We start from the raw sequence: 14,507 nt of genomic DNA on the forward strand, positions 1-14,507 counted from the left end.
GAATCGGAAGCTGAACTCGAAACCTAAAATGGTATATCTTACTTCCTGGTACATACATACACTAGTTCAGCCACAGAAAACAGACCTATCGTAGTTTCGATATTGGTGCGTGCGTGTTAAAAATTATAAAAAATTCATCATTTATATCGTTTAAGAATCATGGAGAAATGGTTGCAAGAGGAATTGTCGAAATTATTGGATTTTCCAGCAGATGACTTAACCCAGTAAGTTTAGTGGATAAGAAAAATCTGTATTTGCATAATGTTATCAATTTTTTAGGTTTATTTTGCAGATAGAAAATGAAAGAGATTTAGATGAGTACTTTTCAACCTTATTAAGTACTGAAAATCTAAATCATAGACAATTTGTAATAGAATTGAAAAAGAGACGTGGTGAGTAACAACTAGATATACACGTTTTGGAAAACTGCCAAGATCATTATTAAATTATTATATTTATATACATTGTTTCAGCTTCTTATAATAATCAAACTAGAAACAAAAAGATAAATGATAATGATAATATTCCCAAAAAACAAAATGATAAGAAAAAGGGAAAGACAAAGGGAAAGAAAAACAATCAAGTATATATATTTTTCCAGAGAATTACATAACAAATAAATTATAAGTAACTGTTTGAAAATTATTACATATTTTGTGCATTATTTTTGCAGGTGCAAGAAGTAAAACCTGAGTCACCATCTGAGAAGGTGGAAAAAAAAAAGACTAAATTTACTAATTTATTGTCTCATGGAACTGTTCTCTTGAAAGGCATTTATATAATAAATTTGTACAAAGATATGTGTGTGTGTGTGTGTGTGTGTGTGTGTGTGTGCGTGTGCGTGTGCGTGTGTGTGTGTGTGTGTGTGTGTAGAGAGAGAGAGAGCGAGCAATGTTTTGTATAAATTTTTTTTTCAGGAAGGCATAAATGCAACTGCGAAGCAAACAGACATGCATTGATTAACAATTGTCTTAACTGTGGAAGAATAGTTTGTGTACAAGAAGGCTCAGGTCCATGTTTCTGTTGTGGAGAACTTGTTTGTTCTCCAGATGAACAAGTTTTACTTGGAAGCAATACTAAACAGAGTGACAATTTGTATAATAAATTGATGGATCAAAAACCATATAAGAATCTCGAAGATTCTCTTAAACAAAGAAACAAACTCCTTGAATTTGATCGCAATAGGTATGTATATATATATATATATACATATTGCAATTCTCAAAATGTTCTATATATTAATTGTTATAAAAATGATTACAGTGCCCATCGTACCAAAGTAATTGATGATGAATCAGATTATTACCAGTCAAACAGTATTTGGCTATCCCATGATGAGCGCAAGAAGTTACAGAAGCAAGAAGAGGAAGAATTAGCTCGCAAGCATGCATCACGTTTAGATAAAAAAGTTGCTATAGATTTTATGGGAAGAGTAATAGTTGATGAAGATCAGTCAATTAACTTGCAATTGGAAGATCTTGACGAAACAATATCATATGACAACTTTGAAAATATGAATATTTGTCCAACGATAGAATTTGATCGTCCAACAGTAAGATTGTAAATTTTTTATAGTTAATAATAAATTATGTAAAAGTTTATTTCTATTATTAAACCTAAACAATTATATAACACACTTTTCATTGTATATTGTTATTATGTTAAGTTTGTTGAGATGGGAATATTCAGAACAAGCACACGAACTGAAAATCGCACATGGAATATGGAAAGCAGAATACAGGATAAAGAATATTTAGAAATGTTTGATCAAGGTCTATGTTTGAGCATGCATCAGCCTTATGCATCTTTGATAGTGGCAGGAATAAAAACGTAAGTGATATATTAAAAAATAATTCATATAATCAAAATGGAATTAATATGATTTTAATGTTATTAGTCATGAGGGCAGAAGTTGGTATTCTTCACATAGAGGAAGATTATGGATAGCATCAGCTGCTAAAGTACCTTCTTCTGAAGAAATATCTAATATGAAACAATTCTACCGTTTATTAAAAAATGGTAAGAAAAAAGTGTATGTGTGTGTATGTGTATATATATATATATATATATATGTATATATATATGTATATCTCTTTGTACACAGATATCCTTCTCCTTATTATGGCTACCTCAACTTATTGCCTACTGCACGCTGGACGCGATGAGCGATGAGCAACGACATGTAACGATAACTGATGTTTTATCTCAAGAAGAATATAGAAAATTATATCCAGAAAAAGAAAATGAGAGTCCATATGTCTTCATATGTGAGAATTCTTACATGTTATCAACACAATTTCCTATGAAAGGAAAACATAAAATTTGTAAGTAACAATAAAAAAAAATAATTTCCGTTACTTATAATTAATATATTACAACAGAATTAAATTCTTTTATATTATAGATAAAATGGATAAAAAACTTCATCAAGCTGCTTCCAAATGCTTAGAAAAAACCATGAAAACAGTTAATAACTAATATTTTCATGTTGTAGTTTCAGATTATTCCTTTCTTTGCAAAATTAAATAAGATAAACTTTTCTCCAGGTATATATGTTTATTTGTGTGAATAATTTAAATATACATGCATTCTATTAAAAATAATTATCTGGTTTTTATATAAAAGTGATTTTTCTGATAATGTATCTAATAAAAATTTTACAGAAATATATAATATGCATGTTACATTACTTGTGTGTACAACGGATCAGTATTTAATTTACATAAACTCTATAAGAGATGTTAAGATATAACCGTTCATGCATGTTGTTCATTTGCTTATTGTATTTGTCATACTTTCACATATATTATTGATGAAAAAATATCAATTCTACTATGGTTGATATCAGCCTTTTACAAATAGTTTTAAAAATTATTTGTGCTATATCGCGCATGTGCACGAAATAGAGCGTACATCTGAAATACAAACATAGACTCTTCTTATTTGAGAAAAGCATGAGGATTATTATTGTACTAAATTTTCATTTTTCAAATGCCAATTATCTTATGTTATTAATTATTAATATCTCAATGTTTTGTCTATATAAAAAGCTTCGATGTTACCATGAATCATCTGTTCTCTTATTCTGACGCATTAAATTAGGCTAAGTCAGTACAATCAATATATAAAAAACCTCTCACACCTACACTATACTATTAATTAATACGAAAGCTGGATATAATTAAACATAAATTAAAGTACGTTAGCTCAAGCATTGTTATAGATCTTTTTCTATTGAGCAAATTTTTTCTTCATTCTCAAAATACTTTACACTAATTGTAAGCTAATCGGTTACGTATCTTTTTGTGCAATGTCGACAAGCTTATAAAAACACAATATTTTGCACTTATTTAACGTACATACAAAATTATATACAATCCAACAATTTAAAACAATGTTAAATAAAACGAAACAAATATTGCAGAAATATGTTAACAAACAATATTTAATAAGCAGATCGCACTTCGAGTTTTAATGGTTTGATGAATAAGGAATGTATGAATAAATAAATATTTATGTGATTATTACTTTTAATTAAATAAGATAACTCTACTTCTATACGATTTTAATCCACATTAATATGGATTTTGTCGTATCGATAAGACTTTTCATCAAACACTAGCAGGACGCACTCGATGATATAAAAAAATCCGTTATATATGTATATGTTTATACAATGTTCTCTTTCTAGTTATATAACACGTGTATTGTTACAATAATTACATATAACAATAATCTGCAATCGATAGTATAATAAGTTTATATATAGTAGTTTCTGATGAAGCTTTAACATTCTTTTATCTTTACGGCAAATGTTTAATTTTTTTTACAGAACTTGTTAAAAACCTTCAGTTTGTAACATTGCATAGACTATCATTTGTAAACCAAAGTTCTCTCTCTCTCTCTTTCTATCAATCGTCATTTTTAAAATAATTTTGTCAATCGTATAGAGAGTGGCACTATATAAAATTTATTTATTATTGGTAACAATAATTAATTTTTTTTAACTTTATTGCAATATTCTCTTTTAGAAATTATATTAAATCAATTTGTTTGCAGAGAAAAAAATTTAAATAAAAAATTTCAATTTTTGACAATAAATTGCAAAATTATATAGGAAATATATATATATATATATATATATATGTGTGTGTGTATAAAGACACACAACATATAATATTAAATACTTTTTAAACAAATAATATCTCAGCGTTTTGTATATTCTTTAATTAATTCTGATAACATTAATTTTATAAGCTTTGGTTTAATATCTGATTAAATTTAATTCTTTAATGACAAACTGTTGAACGTTACAATAATGCTAATAATTAATGACTTTGAACTTATTCAATACTCATCCTCAATAGGCCTCATAATATAATAATACTAATACAAAGTTAAAAAGAAAATCGTTATAAGATTTTCCTTATTCTGTTCGAGACAATTTTAAATAAATATCTTTGTAACTTCTTTTTTTGAAGGTCAAAAGATTCATATGCATTATTAATATATTGTGTCTCTAAGTTTTTTATAGTCTTGTTTCATTTTAGGTCGTTGAAAAAGGATTTATGTTGTAGATACAATTCGTTCGGTCAATAATTTTATATTTTATACACAATATGATACCTTTGCATAAACTGCAAATTGTAGCAAATGTGTAAGAATCCCTTCTTTCGCGAAGTTTCAGGCGTTTCAGTCTATTTATATGTAGGTCGGAGAATCCTTCAGACTGGTATGACAAGCATCACAGATAGAAACGTTTTTCTCGTTTACCAGCGTGCATTTTGGACACTCCTTGCCGCCACTAGCAAGAGGCTTGTCCTCGTTTCCTTTGCATCTCGATTTGGCGCACATTTCGCAGATGTCTCGATCGGGCATATTTAGATATGTGCACGTGGCGCAATTCCATCTTTTTTCGTCCTCCGCCTCTTCCTTCTTCTGTTTACTCATTTGCGCGATATCGAGATTTTTAAAGGAATCTGCAATCTTCTTCGTTATCTGATCCGAAGATTTGTGCGTGCGTGGAATTGGTAAAGTTTGACTGTTGTGCTTTTTATCTCTATTATTTGCATCGATATTATATCTATTCGAATCTGACAAATCAAAGGACGAGGATTTCTTCTTGAAAGGTAGAATATCCTGATGACTTTTGCCATTTGTTTCAGATGAATCGATCTCGTTTGCTTCAATCCTACCGCTGCTTCTTTTCTTCTCCGATTTATGCGTGCTATACTTGTCTTCATTCTCTGTTAGCCTAAGTGCTTTGTGCTTGACACGAATAGAATCCAGCTCTTTCTTATGCTGTAATACATCGTCTCGATCATCGAGATCCTTGTAATAGCCTAAGCTCTCAAGATTTCTGTACACGAAATCCCATGTATCATAACCATCTTTTCCAGCACTAGAATTCGATCTGCTAGCAGTTTTTCTATCGGTTTTACCGTGTTCATAATGATCCCCATTACTCGACTGACGTTTATAAAAGTCTACCTCATCCAGATCAGATATCCGGTGGGACATAGGTTTACGGAGAGTGTGTGTTTTTTCATAATTTGCCACAGATACCGGTACATCGAGTTCTATCAATCTACCAGTTGGTACTCGAGCTGCATATGCTGGTAATGTGGCACAATATGGATTCGGTTGCACACTATTGTCATAAAATTTATTACCATGAGAGGGCATGCAACCATAGCTAGAGCAACAATTGATGAAACCATGATTGATTGGTTGATAATATCGATAATTAGTTGGTACTGCCATGTTTGTCGTATCTTCGACATGCTGATAATCTGTTTGACAGGTTGATGGCATTGTTGCACTGTAATTAGCATGCATAATGTGATGATAAGGCAGGTGCAATGGCATGACCTCTATGCCCATTTGCTGTTGATAATAATCCTTATAGTTATCCACCTTTGTGCGATTTTGATGCACTTTCTCAAGGAAACGATAGTTTAGTGCTCGAACTGCCTGTTCTGGTGTACCAACATGATTCTCACGAAATTCCAATACCTCCAGCCAAGAAATAGTGTATTTCTGTGACACACTTTCCCATATCTGCTTTAAAATCTGCAATTTAAAAGCAATTTTATATAACATTTTAAATTGCAATTCTTTTACATGTTGAATAATTATATTATTTTTATTTTATCGATTACATTAACTATTTGTTTTCCATTACCTGACATTCCACAAAAGCTACAATAGCATCTCTACTGACATTTGAAACCTTATCAGGATCGATTGGTCCTTCCAAAGTCAGTACACCCAAACCAGTGTGCTTATAGCCCATCTGTTCAAACATTAATTCAGCACCTAATAAATTTGCCTCTACCTCATGTTTATAATAGCCACTATATGTCTAAAACAATTCAAAGAATTTGTATTATGTTAAATCATATAGCAAAATGTAGTCTAATAATAAGATATATTTCAGATAGTTACCCTCACTATCCTATATTCTTTTCGCCAAGGCTGAGCCAATAGATTAGCCGCGTATAAGGAAATTGCACTCCAAGCGGTTGCTGCTCTATACCCACTGAAATCTGTTACTGTTGCTGATGATCTGTGCAAAATATCTGCTGTTTCTTGAAACACATATTTATTCTCATTGGGTACTAGACAAAGGTATTCCTTTATAAAGCCTGAAATTTATATATCTACTACATGTACAAATTAACAAAAAGCCAACATCGCTAATGACTCAAGAATATACAGTACCTTCCAATTTATGTCGTTGTTGTAACTTTAAAGGGCTGTCATCTGTTTGTAGATACACCAAATGACTCTGTTCTAATTTCATACTAATCTCATGTAATCTGTCTTTGCTTCTCATTATTATGTCATTCGCCATTTTTATTCCTAACATTACAATATAACAAATGAAATTTATAACTATTTGTGTGACAAATATGATTAAGTCGATAGCCTTTACACATAGTTGCAAAAAAGCTAGAAAACACTATTGTTCTATAAAATTCAGGTGTTTTAGAAAATTAACAGTTGCTATGTGGAAATTTGCTTAAACTATTTGTAAAACTTCTTAATGATTAAGAACAATAAATGTCGTCTAGAAATAGTCAGAATTTATGATGGTATAGATTACGAACCTCCTAGAAATCTGATTTTAGAATAGATTCCCGTTTCAAACTACTACTAGCTCCAACCTAAAAATAAATCCTATATTTAGTAATGGAATCACGGACTCTGTAAATAAGCCAATAATTTTGTGATTACTTGACACATAGCGTGGTTTCCCATTTCAAAGCACGAGCCATCGAATTCATTTGATACTGTTCAAACGACATAAGTGTGTCTTTACATCTTTCTATAAATAATAAATATTTTTCAGATTTTTTTCTTGGTTATGTTCGCGTTACATCATGCACAGAATATGCGAAGATACGAGATGTAGGTATAAATCGTTTTTGTACATACATACATGTGGCACCACCAAGTGGAAATTACACACAACTTTAAACTCAAATTTTTAAAGTCAATAAATTTTGAGTTTATAATTTAGGCCGATATTCATAATCAATTCTTATATTTAATTCTTATAGTTAATGTCATAATGTCATGTCACCATTTAGAGGATGGCATTCATAGTCCGTTCTTATTTTATTAGACTCGCTTGTGTGTACCAATATTACTTTAACTTAAGCTCGTATCTTTTTCTCTCTCGGTTTTAGAGAGACAGGGAGAGAGACAATTTTATGCTTTGCTTAAAGTCAAGGTAACGTTGGTGCGCAGTCCTCAAAAAATCTAGCAAAACTTCATTTTTCGAAGTAAATTATGTAGTTGCTTCTATCTGTAAGAAATAAACAACACGAGAAAAATATTAAGGTGTTCTGGAATTCGAATTGCGACCTGATCTGCTCCATATGTTGAGACTTCTGTCGGGTACAGATACGGTCCACAATAGCGTATGTTGTGCCTATTGTTTCCAAATTTCTTACAAATCTTATCAACATGTAAAAACAACGAAATATTCATGTAATAATTTATTTTCAAAAATTATATACATGTATCGCAACCAATAAAATATAATAACACATTTATAATATACTCAATGGCTGACATTTTTTGAATTCTTATATTTAAAACTGTCTTAGGTACAATCTTAGGATGACACAAGTCAATTACAATTACTTAAGATGGTCTTAAAAGTAAGAACAAACTGTGTGAGTACCAGCCAATAACATATAAGAGATATGATACTTGATTATAGAAATCTAGCACATAAGTATATTGTAACACATGAAATAATATCTATAACTTGTACATACAATTTATTTGAAATATTAATTCCATTAATACAATCATTATTATCGATAACTAATTATAACTAATTATGTAATTTAATTGGCAATGAATCAAATAATATAATAAATACTGTATGTAAAAAATTTCTAAATTTTCTTAGAGCAAAATAAATGCTTTAAAAATTTGAAATAATGACTTGTCTTACACATACAAACATGTATGCTATCTCTTTTAAATAAGTTTCACTTTTCTAATAAATAATTTATACAAAGAAAAATAATAAATAATTTTTTTAAAATATAAACAGTATTCAAATAGCATGATTGTTGTTTCAATTATAATTACTACACGAAGCAATATTTAACATAATGATAACAATTTAGATGTCATAAAAGAGTGGATATTCAAAATATATGTATCATGATATAAATAGAGCAGATCATCTTATCATATTTTGTATTCTTTTAAATTTCTTAATAAAATCAGAAAGAAAATAATTTACTAAAAAATTGTAAAAGAATGATTAATAAGAGTCAAGCAACAATAAAAAATCCATAATTAAGTTAAAAATTATTGTTGCTTCACTCTTATTAACCTTTTGTATCATATTGTCGTATTTTAAGTATTAAAAGTCCCGTAATTTTTTAACTATTTGTAAAAAAAATGACTTATTTTTGTAAATTTAAGTAATAATGTATCTCCAACATGTCTATTATGAAATACTTAATTTATATCGTGTATAAATCATTAAATATCCAATAATATTTTCATATGAAAAAGTAACATATTTTAAAGACTGTTATTCAAATCGAGACGTGGCCTTTTACTGCGTATTGTAGATGCATCATCCTGGGAGTCACCGTTGGTAGACAAAAATTCTCTCTTTCTATCTGCATTCTAGAGTTCCATATTTATGATTAAAAATATTCGTAAAAGATTATTCAATAAAAATATTTAGCAATATATTTGTAATATTATTAATCATTGATATACTGTTGGATTAATGATAAGGCACTTTGCTACATCATGAATGCCTTGTGTATATTATTTAAAAAATGAAGGAAATCAAGATAACTAATAAAGAAAAACTAGGAAAATATCTGTCTTGGATAGATATTTCTAAAATGAAAGAAAAGAATTTAGAATAAATAAAATGTCGATATTATTTAGAACCTTCTACACGTAAATTTAAGGAAAATTAATTATAAAATAACGAAATCATAAAGAGTACATTACAGTTTATTCTATTATCTTCGCAAACAAAAAGAATATACAAATATATCATATTGATAAAAAAAAAAATATAAAATGGATTGAATGATTAAAAATATTTTCATGATCTCTAAAAAGAAAAATTATTTTATTGCCAATGTGGTAAAAAGTCTAGAACTTTATGAGTTCATGTCTTGCTAGAATTTGAAGTTATATATAATACTTGAAATTATAGATTATTAGATTTTTTTTTCAAAACAGTAATGGTGAAGATTACATGTTTAAGCACAATAATACAGTCAGTTATACTGTAAATTATTTTAAACCTAAGGTGTACACTTCAATTTTACGGAAGATATTTTTAAGAAACGAAATAAGTTTGTATATAAAATGGAAAGCAACACTAATCTTAACAAAATAAGAACACAATTTTACGTACATAAAGTCCTAAGGATCAAAATTCTTTAATAAGTTAAATATGAGTTTATGTAGAAAAATGATCATTAAGATAATTGTTTTCATAGTAAAGGCAAATCTATTCATTATCATATGAAAAGAATACTAGTTTTATTTAATTATAATGATTTTTGTTTGTCAAGAAAAGAATTTTATAATTTTGTTTAATTCAGAATCCATCATTTTTTTCTCAAATCCAAAATTGATTGCATTATCCATTTATTTTACATGAATGCTGTATAATTATTACGTTATATTGCTTAACATAAATGCAAATACTTATATCGTGGAAATTTTCAGTGTCTTATCATTTTGCAGCAGTATATATATATATATATATGCAGTATATGTATGTTCTAACTGCTCTTTACCTTCTTATCCCATTGTTGATGAAGATACCTCAATAAAATGGTTGTCTTCTCAGTAACTATGACTGTAAAAATAAAGAAATTAGCTAATATATTAAAATATCATTTATATACTACAATATATATTTACTTTGTTCGGAAGGATAATCCTTAGTAGGAAGATAGACTGATGGCCTCTTGACACATGTCCGATTTCCGTTATCAGTATGAAAATTTGCAAAATTATTTTCATCGTGTGACGGGAGGCCTTTTAAAAATTCAGCAACAGACTACAAAGAGACATTCATACAAGCCTTATATAGAAGCAAAGTTCAAAAATATTACATTTTAGAGAAAGTAATATATGCGAAAGATAAGGCTAATTCTAGAATGTACTTTTTGTTTCCTGTTTCTTGTTGTTTGTTTCTTGCCTTGATCAAAAAGCCAAGAGACAAATAGAGATAAACAGCAAGAAATAGGAAACAAAAAGCACATTGTAGAATTAGCCTAAAGCTTAGTAAAAAAAAAAGTTTAAAAACATTTGAGACTTTGAAATATGTATTTATTCATTGTAAACATTCATTGCACGCACTTACAAAACTCAGGATATAGTGTGCATATGTGATCAAAGATAACAAGATAGCAATTTACACATTTGGATTTTTCTCACCATTATAAGTAGACGATCTCTTGACTGCGAGATTTGAGATTATTCACATAAAAAAAAGACTTTTAGGCGATTAAGTTGATACAAGACTATCATCGTCAAAACGCCATTGAATATCGCGTGCAATGTGACAAGGTATTCGCCAACCTTATTTTATACCTCTATGCCTATTCACACTAATGCCTAGTTCACACCAGAGAGAATCAAGGGAGAGTGGAGCGGATAGTGTTCTCTCTTCTGATTGGTTCCGCCATTTATAGCTTAAGCGGGAAGCACAGACTTTGGCATAACGCATAAACCATATACATAAAGAATTTGATTGGTTCATTGACTCATGCATAAGGAAATGGGCCAATGAAATTCCTTATGCACATGCTTTATGCGTTATGCAAAAGTGTGTGTTTCTCACCTTAAATTCTATAGTATACGTGACGTAAACAATCATGTTAGCGCGCTAACATAGCGCGTTCTGAATACGGGCCTATGTATTTATTTAGGCCCATGGCACATAGAAAAACGTAAGGCCATAAACGTAATCAGTAAGCGAATTGACCAATCACAGTTGATAATGTAAGCGACGGCTGCTACGTCAACTCAACTGTGATTGGTCAATTCGCTTACTGATTACGTTTACGGCCTTACGTTTTTCTATGTGCCATGGGCTTTATGACGTTATTGACTACTATTGACATAGACAACTGGATATAAATTGTCATAAAAAACATATTACGTTTAATCCGAGATAAATATTATATTGCTCGATTGAAAAAGAAAAGTGGATAATTAATGAAAAAATGTAAAACAAATATCTATTCAAAAAGATCTTTGAAGAAATCACAATAATTGTATTTGACTTTTGCTCATGTTTACATATTTGTATTATGTATAATAGTGGCTGGAATAAATTAATTAAAAGTAATGACAGTTACAAATATGCGCCTACAAACAACGTCGAGAAAAAATATTGTCTTATACAAATGTCTTTCAATCATGATGAAGAATATCTGATTGTAGGAGACACTAAAGGATACTTACATTACATTGAATTGCTTGGAGATGTTCCATGTTACAAAATATTAGGAAAGATCGGGCGCCCTACCTTTCTAGCATTTAATCCTATATGTACAAAAGAAATATTGATAGGACTTGATACCGGTGACATAAAGATTTGGAAGCTTTATACGGACACCAATGAATTCTTTTTGTTATTTGGTCACAAATTAGCATCAACATATGTTTCCTTTTATAAACATCATTGCCTTACAAGCTCTCGAAACGAAGTAATAATATGGGATCTGAAATCTTATAACAAAGTTCATCAATTAAATGTTAGGGTACATAATGCTATCAAGAAAGCTGCCTTCTCCAATGTGGGTCATATCGTTGTGTTATATCATAATGACACTATACAGGCTTGGACATTAAGACAGTTGCATAAGGATACTAAAATCGATACAAAGATATTTGGAATACGTTGTATCAAAGATTTTATCTTTACAAAAGATGGAAGAGCTATGATAATGGGTAGTAAAGGAAACATAAGCATTCTTAATACATATGATTGGAGTTTATTAAGAAAACTTTCTTTGCCTAATGATTTTGCTGAAGCAAAACAATTATCTGTTGTACCATACCCATTAGATGGTGGAGCAAATAAAATTCTTGCATTTTTATCCTCGAAATATACGCTTCAATTTTGCGACATAAATGCATTAACTTTTCTCGAAATACCTATCTCTATAGATAGGATTAAAAAATTTGTAATTTCATCTGCTGGTAGATATATAGCATACATAGATCAGGAAGGATGTTTAAACATAATGCACATGGATAAAATGATTCCAAAAAAATGTCTTCAACCTAACGGATTGCTAAAACCATATAAGATACATGCGCATAAAACAAGTGATCATTTGGAATACGTTAGACAAAGCATGAAGCAAGAATTAAATATGAAACGATTGATGCCTATTTTAAAAGAATTTGGAGAATATCCAGAGAAATATCGTACATTAATTTGGTCTACCATTTTAAAATTACCAGCTAATAAAAACGCATATATTGCCTTAGCAAGTAAGGTAACGCGTGGAAAATTTGCATTGGATACTTTAAGAAGTCTTCCCTTAGCGGATAAAAGTAAAGCATCGTTATTAACCATGACAATAGATTGCTTGTTGCAATGGTGTCCTCTTCTAACACAGTGTCTATTTCTTCCCAACTTAATTTTTCCATTTCTTATGACATTTCAGGTATCTTTTTATTTTATTTTAGATATTAATTCAAACACAACAAATATTTTGTTTAACTTAAAATACAAACTATGATATATTAATTTGTTTCAGAAAGATCCCTTACTTTCTTTTGAATTGATTTTAAGTATACTACTAAACTATTGCCAAAAGTGGTTTGAATACCATCCTTTGCCACCATTGAATATTTTGGGGATTATTGAAAATATCCTTCTTGAAACTGATCCTACATTATTGAACATTTTTTGTGAACATGGAATCACAAGTAGCGAATATGCATGGCCATTACTTCAAACTGCGATGAGCGAAGTATTGTCAGGAGATGAGTGGTCGATTTTATGGGATCATTTAATATCTTTCCAAAAACCTTCACTGTTATTGATGTGTGTTGTTGCATATAATATTTTTTTGAGAGAAAATATAATTTCTTTATTAAAGTCATCTGAAGATATTAAAGCGTTTTATAATACACAAAGTCATATTAGAGCCAAGGATTTGTTAAAAATTGCAAGAAAGCTGGACCAAGAGATATCAGAACGAATACATCCCAGTCGTTATTTAAGGTAATACATTATAATATCACCAAAAACTGATTACATATATATATTGGAAAACTAATATTTAAAATTATTTCAGGGATAAATTATTACAATTAAATCATAATGGACCCTATCCTTCATTTATATCAAAAGAATATCCCAAATTTCTTACTGAAAATCTTACAGATTTGAAAAAATTGAAAATGCGAGAACAAAATTTGCAAGAATGTAATTGCAGGGTTGCAGATTTTGAAAAGAGAAGATTACATGCAGAGACTGAAGCTTTTGCAAAGCAAATTCATGAAACGAGATTAAATGGTAAAATATATTTAATCTATATTTTTCTCTTTAATTTGTTATACTTTCTCATTAATATCCTAATTTCACTAATTTCTTCATTTGATCAAATTATAAATATTGCAAAGAAATAATTAATTGCTTACATATTTCAGAGGTACAGAAATGCTTTCAAAAACATATTAATAATTTCAATTGGAAATGGCAGACCTTGTTCTCAAATACAGAAAGAGAAAAATTATGTTGTCATTTATGTAAAAATTCTGATAAGAAATTTGAAAAAAAAGAAGAATGTAATAAATGCAAGATTGTAGAAGAAATAATTTCCGATTATGAGGATACTAATTCAAGAAATTATAAAAAATTACAACAAGATATAACAAAACTTGAATATGAAGTACAAAATTTCTTGGATTCATTGAGATAGGTCATAGATGAATATTAATTAAAGTTGCTATATTTTAACAAAATA

The 14,507-nt window shown here is 29.3% G+C and overlaps 4 protein-coding genes across 4 annotated transcripts; 2 read left to right on the plus strand and 2 right to left on the minus strand.

Moving 5' to 3' along the window:
- The first annotated feature begins 36 nt into the window (after positions 1 to 36).
- On the plus strand, positions 37 to 2,478 carry LOC108779080 (activating signal cointegrator 1). The gene is made up of 10 exons (XM_018546434.1): positions 37 to 224; positions 280 to 392; positions 474 to 583; positions 674 to 770; positions 918 to 1,185; positions 1,264 to 1,552; positions 1,667 to 1,830; positions 1,898 to 2,032; positions 2,167 to 2,324; positions 2,405 to 2,478. Exons 1-10 carry the CDS (start codon positions 160 to 162, stop codon positions 2,476 to 2,478), a joined length of 1,473 nt encoding a protein of 490 aa, XP_018401936.1. The 5' UTR covers positions 37 to 159.
- Positions 2,479 to 4,518: 2,040 nt separating this feature from the next.
- Positions 4,519 to 7,257, minus strand: tamo (PUB and ZnF_RBZ domain-containing protein tamozhennic). Its single transcript, XM_018546426.1, has 6 exons — positions 7,240 to 7,257; positions 7,113 to 7,169; positions 6,724 to 6,864; positions 6,448 to 6,647; positions 6,185 to 6,364; positions 4,519 to 6,072 (listed from the first exon to the last, which is right to left on the minus strand). The coding sequence occupies exons 3-6, from the start codon at positions 6,854 to 6,856 to the stop codon at positions 4,702 to 4,704; spliced, it is 1,884 nt and encodes a 627-aa protein (XP_018401928.1). The 5' UTR covers positions 6,857 to 6,864; positions 7,113 to 7,169; positions 7,240 to 7,257; the 3' UTR covers positions 4,519 to 4,701.
- Positions 7,258 to 8,908: 1,651 nt separating this feature from the next.
- LOC108779115 (DET1- and DDB1-associated protein 1) lies at positions 8,909 to 11,041 on the minus strand. Its single transcript, XM_018546472.1, has 4 exons — positions 10,954 to 11,041; positions 10,435 to 10,573; positions 10,308 to 10,369; positions 8,909 to 9,165 (listed from the first exon to the last, which is right to left on the minus strand). The coding sequence occupies exons 1-4, from the start codon at positions 10,954 to 10,956 to the stop codon at positions 9,058 to 9,060; spliced, it is 312 nt and encodes a 103-aa protein (XP_018401974.1). The 5' UTR covers positions 10,957 to 11,041; the 3' UTR covers positions 8,909 to 9,057.
- Positions 11,042 to 11,831: 790 nt separating this feature from the next.
- Positions 11,832 to 14,462, plus strand: LOC108779103 (TBC1 domain family member 31). The gene is made up of 4 exons (XM_018546460.1): positions 11,832 to 13,199; positions 13,293 to 13,762; positions 13,836 to 14,056; positions 14,191 to 14,462. Exons 1-4 carry the CDS (start codon positions 11,832 to 11,834, stop codon positions 14,460 to 14,462), a joined length of 2,331 nt encoding a protein of 776 aa, XP_018401962.1.
- The last annotated feature ends 45 nt before the right edge of the window (positions 14,463 to 14,507 follow it).

Source organism: Cyphomyrmex costatus, unplaced genomic scaffold (assembly GCF_001594065.2).
Source record: "Cyphomyrmex costatus isolate MS0001 unplaced genomic scaffold, Ccosl1.0 scaffold55, whole genome shotgun sequence".
In the NCBI taxonomy this organism is placed as follows: domain Eukaryota; kingdom Metazoa; phylum Arthropoda; class Insecta; order Hymenoptera; family Formicidae; genus Cyphomyrmex; species Cyphomyrmex costatus.

Coding starts and splice junctions, on each gene's coding strand:
- LOC108779080 (XM_018546434.1), top strand. CDS start 160: ATGGAGAAATGGTTGCAAGAGGAATTGTCGAAATTATTGGATTTTCCA. Junction 225..279: donor CCAGCAGATGACTTAACCCA/GTAAGTTTAGTG, acceptor TCAATTTTTTAG/GTTTATTTTGCAGATAGAAA. Junction 1,553..1,666: donor TAGAATTTGATCGTCCAACA/GTAAGATTGTAA, acceptor TATTATGTTAAG/TTTGTTGAGATGGGAATATT.
- tamo (XM_018546426.1), bottom strand. CDS start 6,856: ATGGCGAATGACATAATAATGAGAAGCAAAGACAGATTACATGAGATT. Junction 6,648..6,723: donor ACAACGACATAAATTGGAAG/GTACTGTATATT, acceptor TATAAATTTCAG/GCTTTATAAAGGAATACCTT. Junction 6,073..6,184: donor TAGCTTTTGTGGAATGTCAG/GTAATGGAAAAC, acceptor TTTAAATTGCAG/ATTTTAAAGCAGATATGGGA.
- LOC108779115 (XM_018546472.1), bottom strand. Junction 10,370..10,434: donor GGATTATCCTTCCGAACAAA/GTAAATATATAT, acceptor TTATTTTTACAG/TCATAGTTACTGAGAAGACA. Junction 9,166..10,307: donor ATCAACAATGGGATAAGAAG/GTAAAGAGCAGT, acceptor ATGGAACTCTAG/AATGCAGATAGAAAGAGAGA.
- LOC108779103 (XM_018546460.1), top strand. CDS start 11,832: ATGTATAATAGTGGCTGGAATAAATTAATTAAAAGTAATGACAGTTAC. Junction 13,763..13,835: donor CATCCCAGTCGTTATTTAAG/GTAATACATTAT, acceptor AAATTATTTCAG/GGATAAATTATTACAATTAA. Junction 14,057..14,190: donor TCATGAAACGAGATTAAATG/GTAAAATATATT, acceptor TACATATTTCAG/AGGTACAGAAATGCTTTCAA.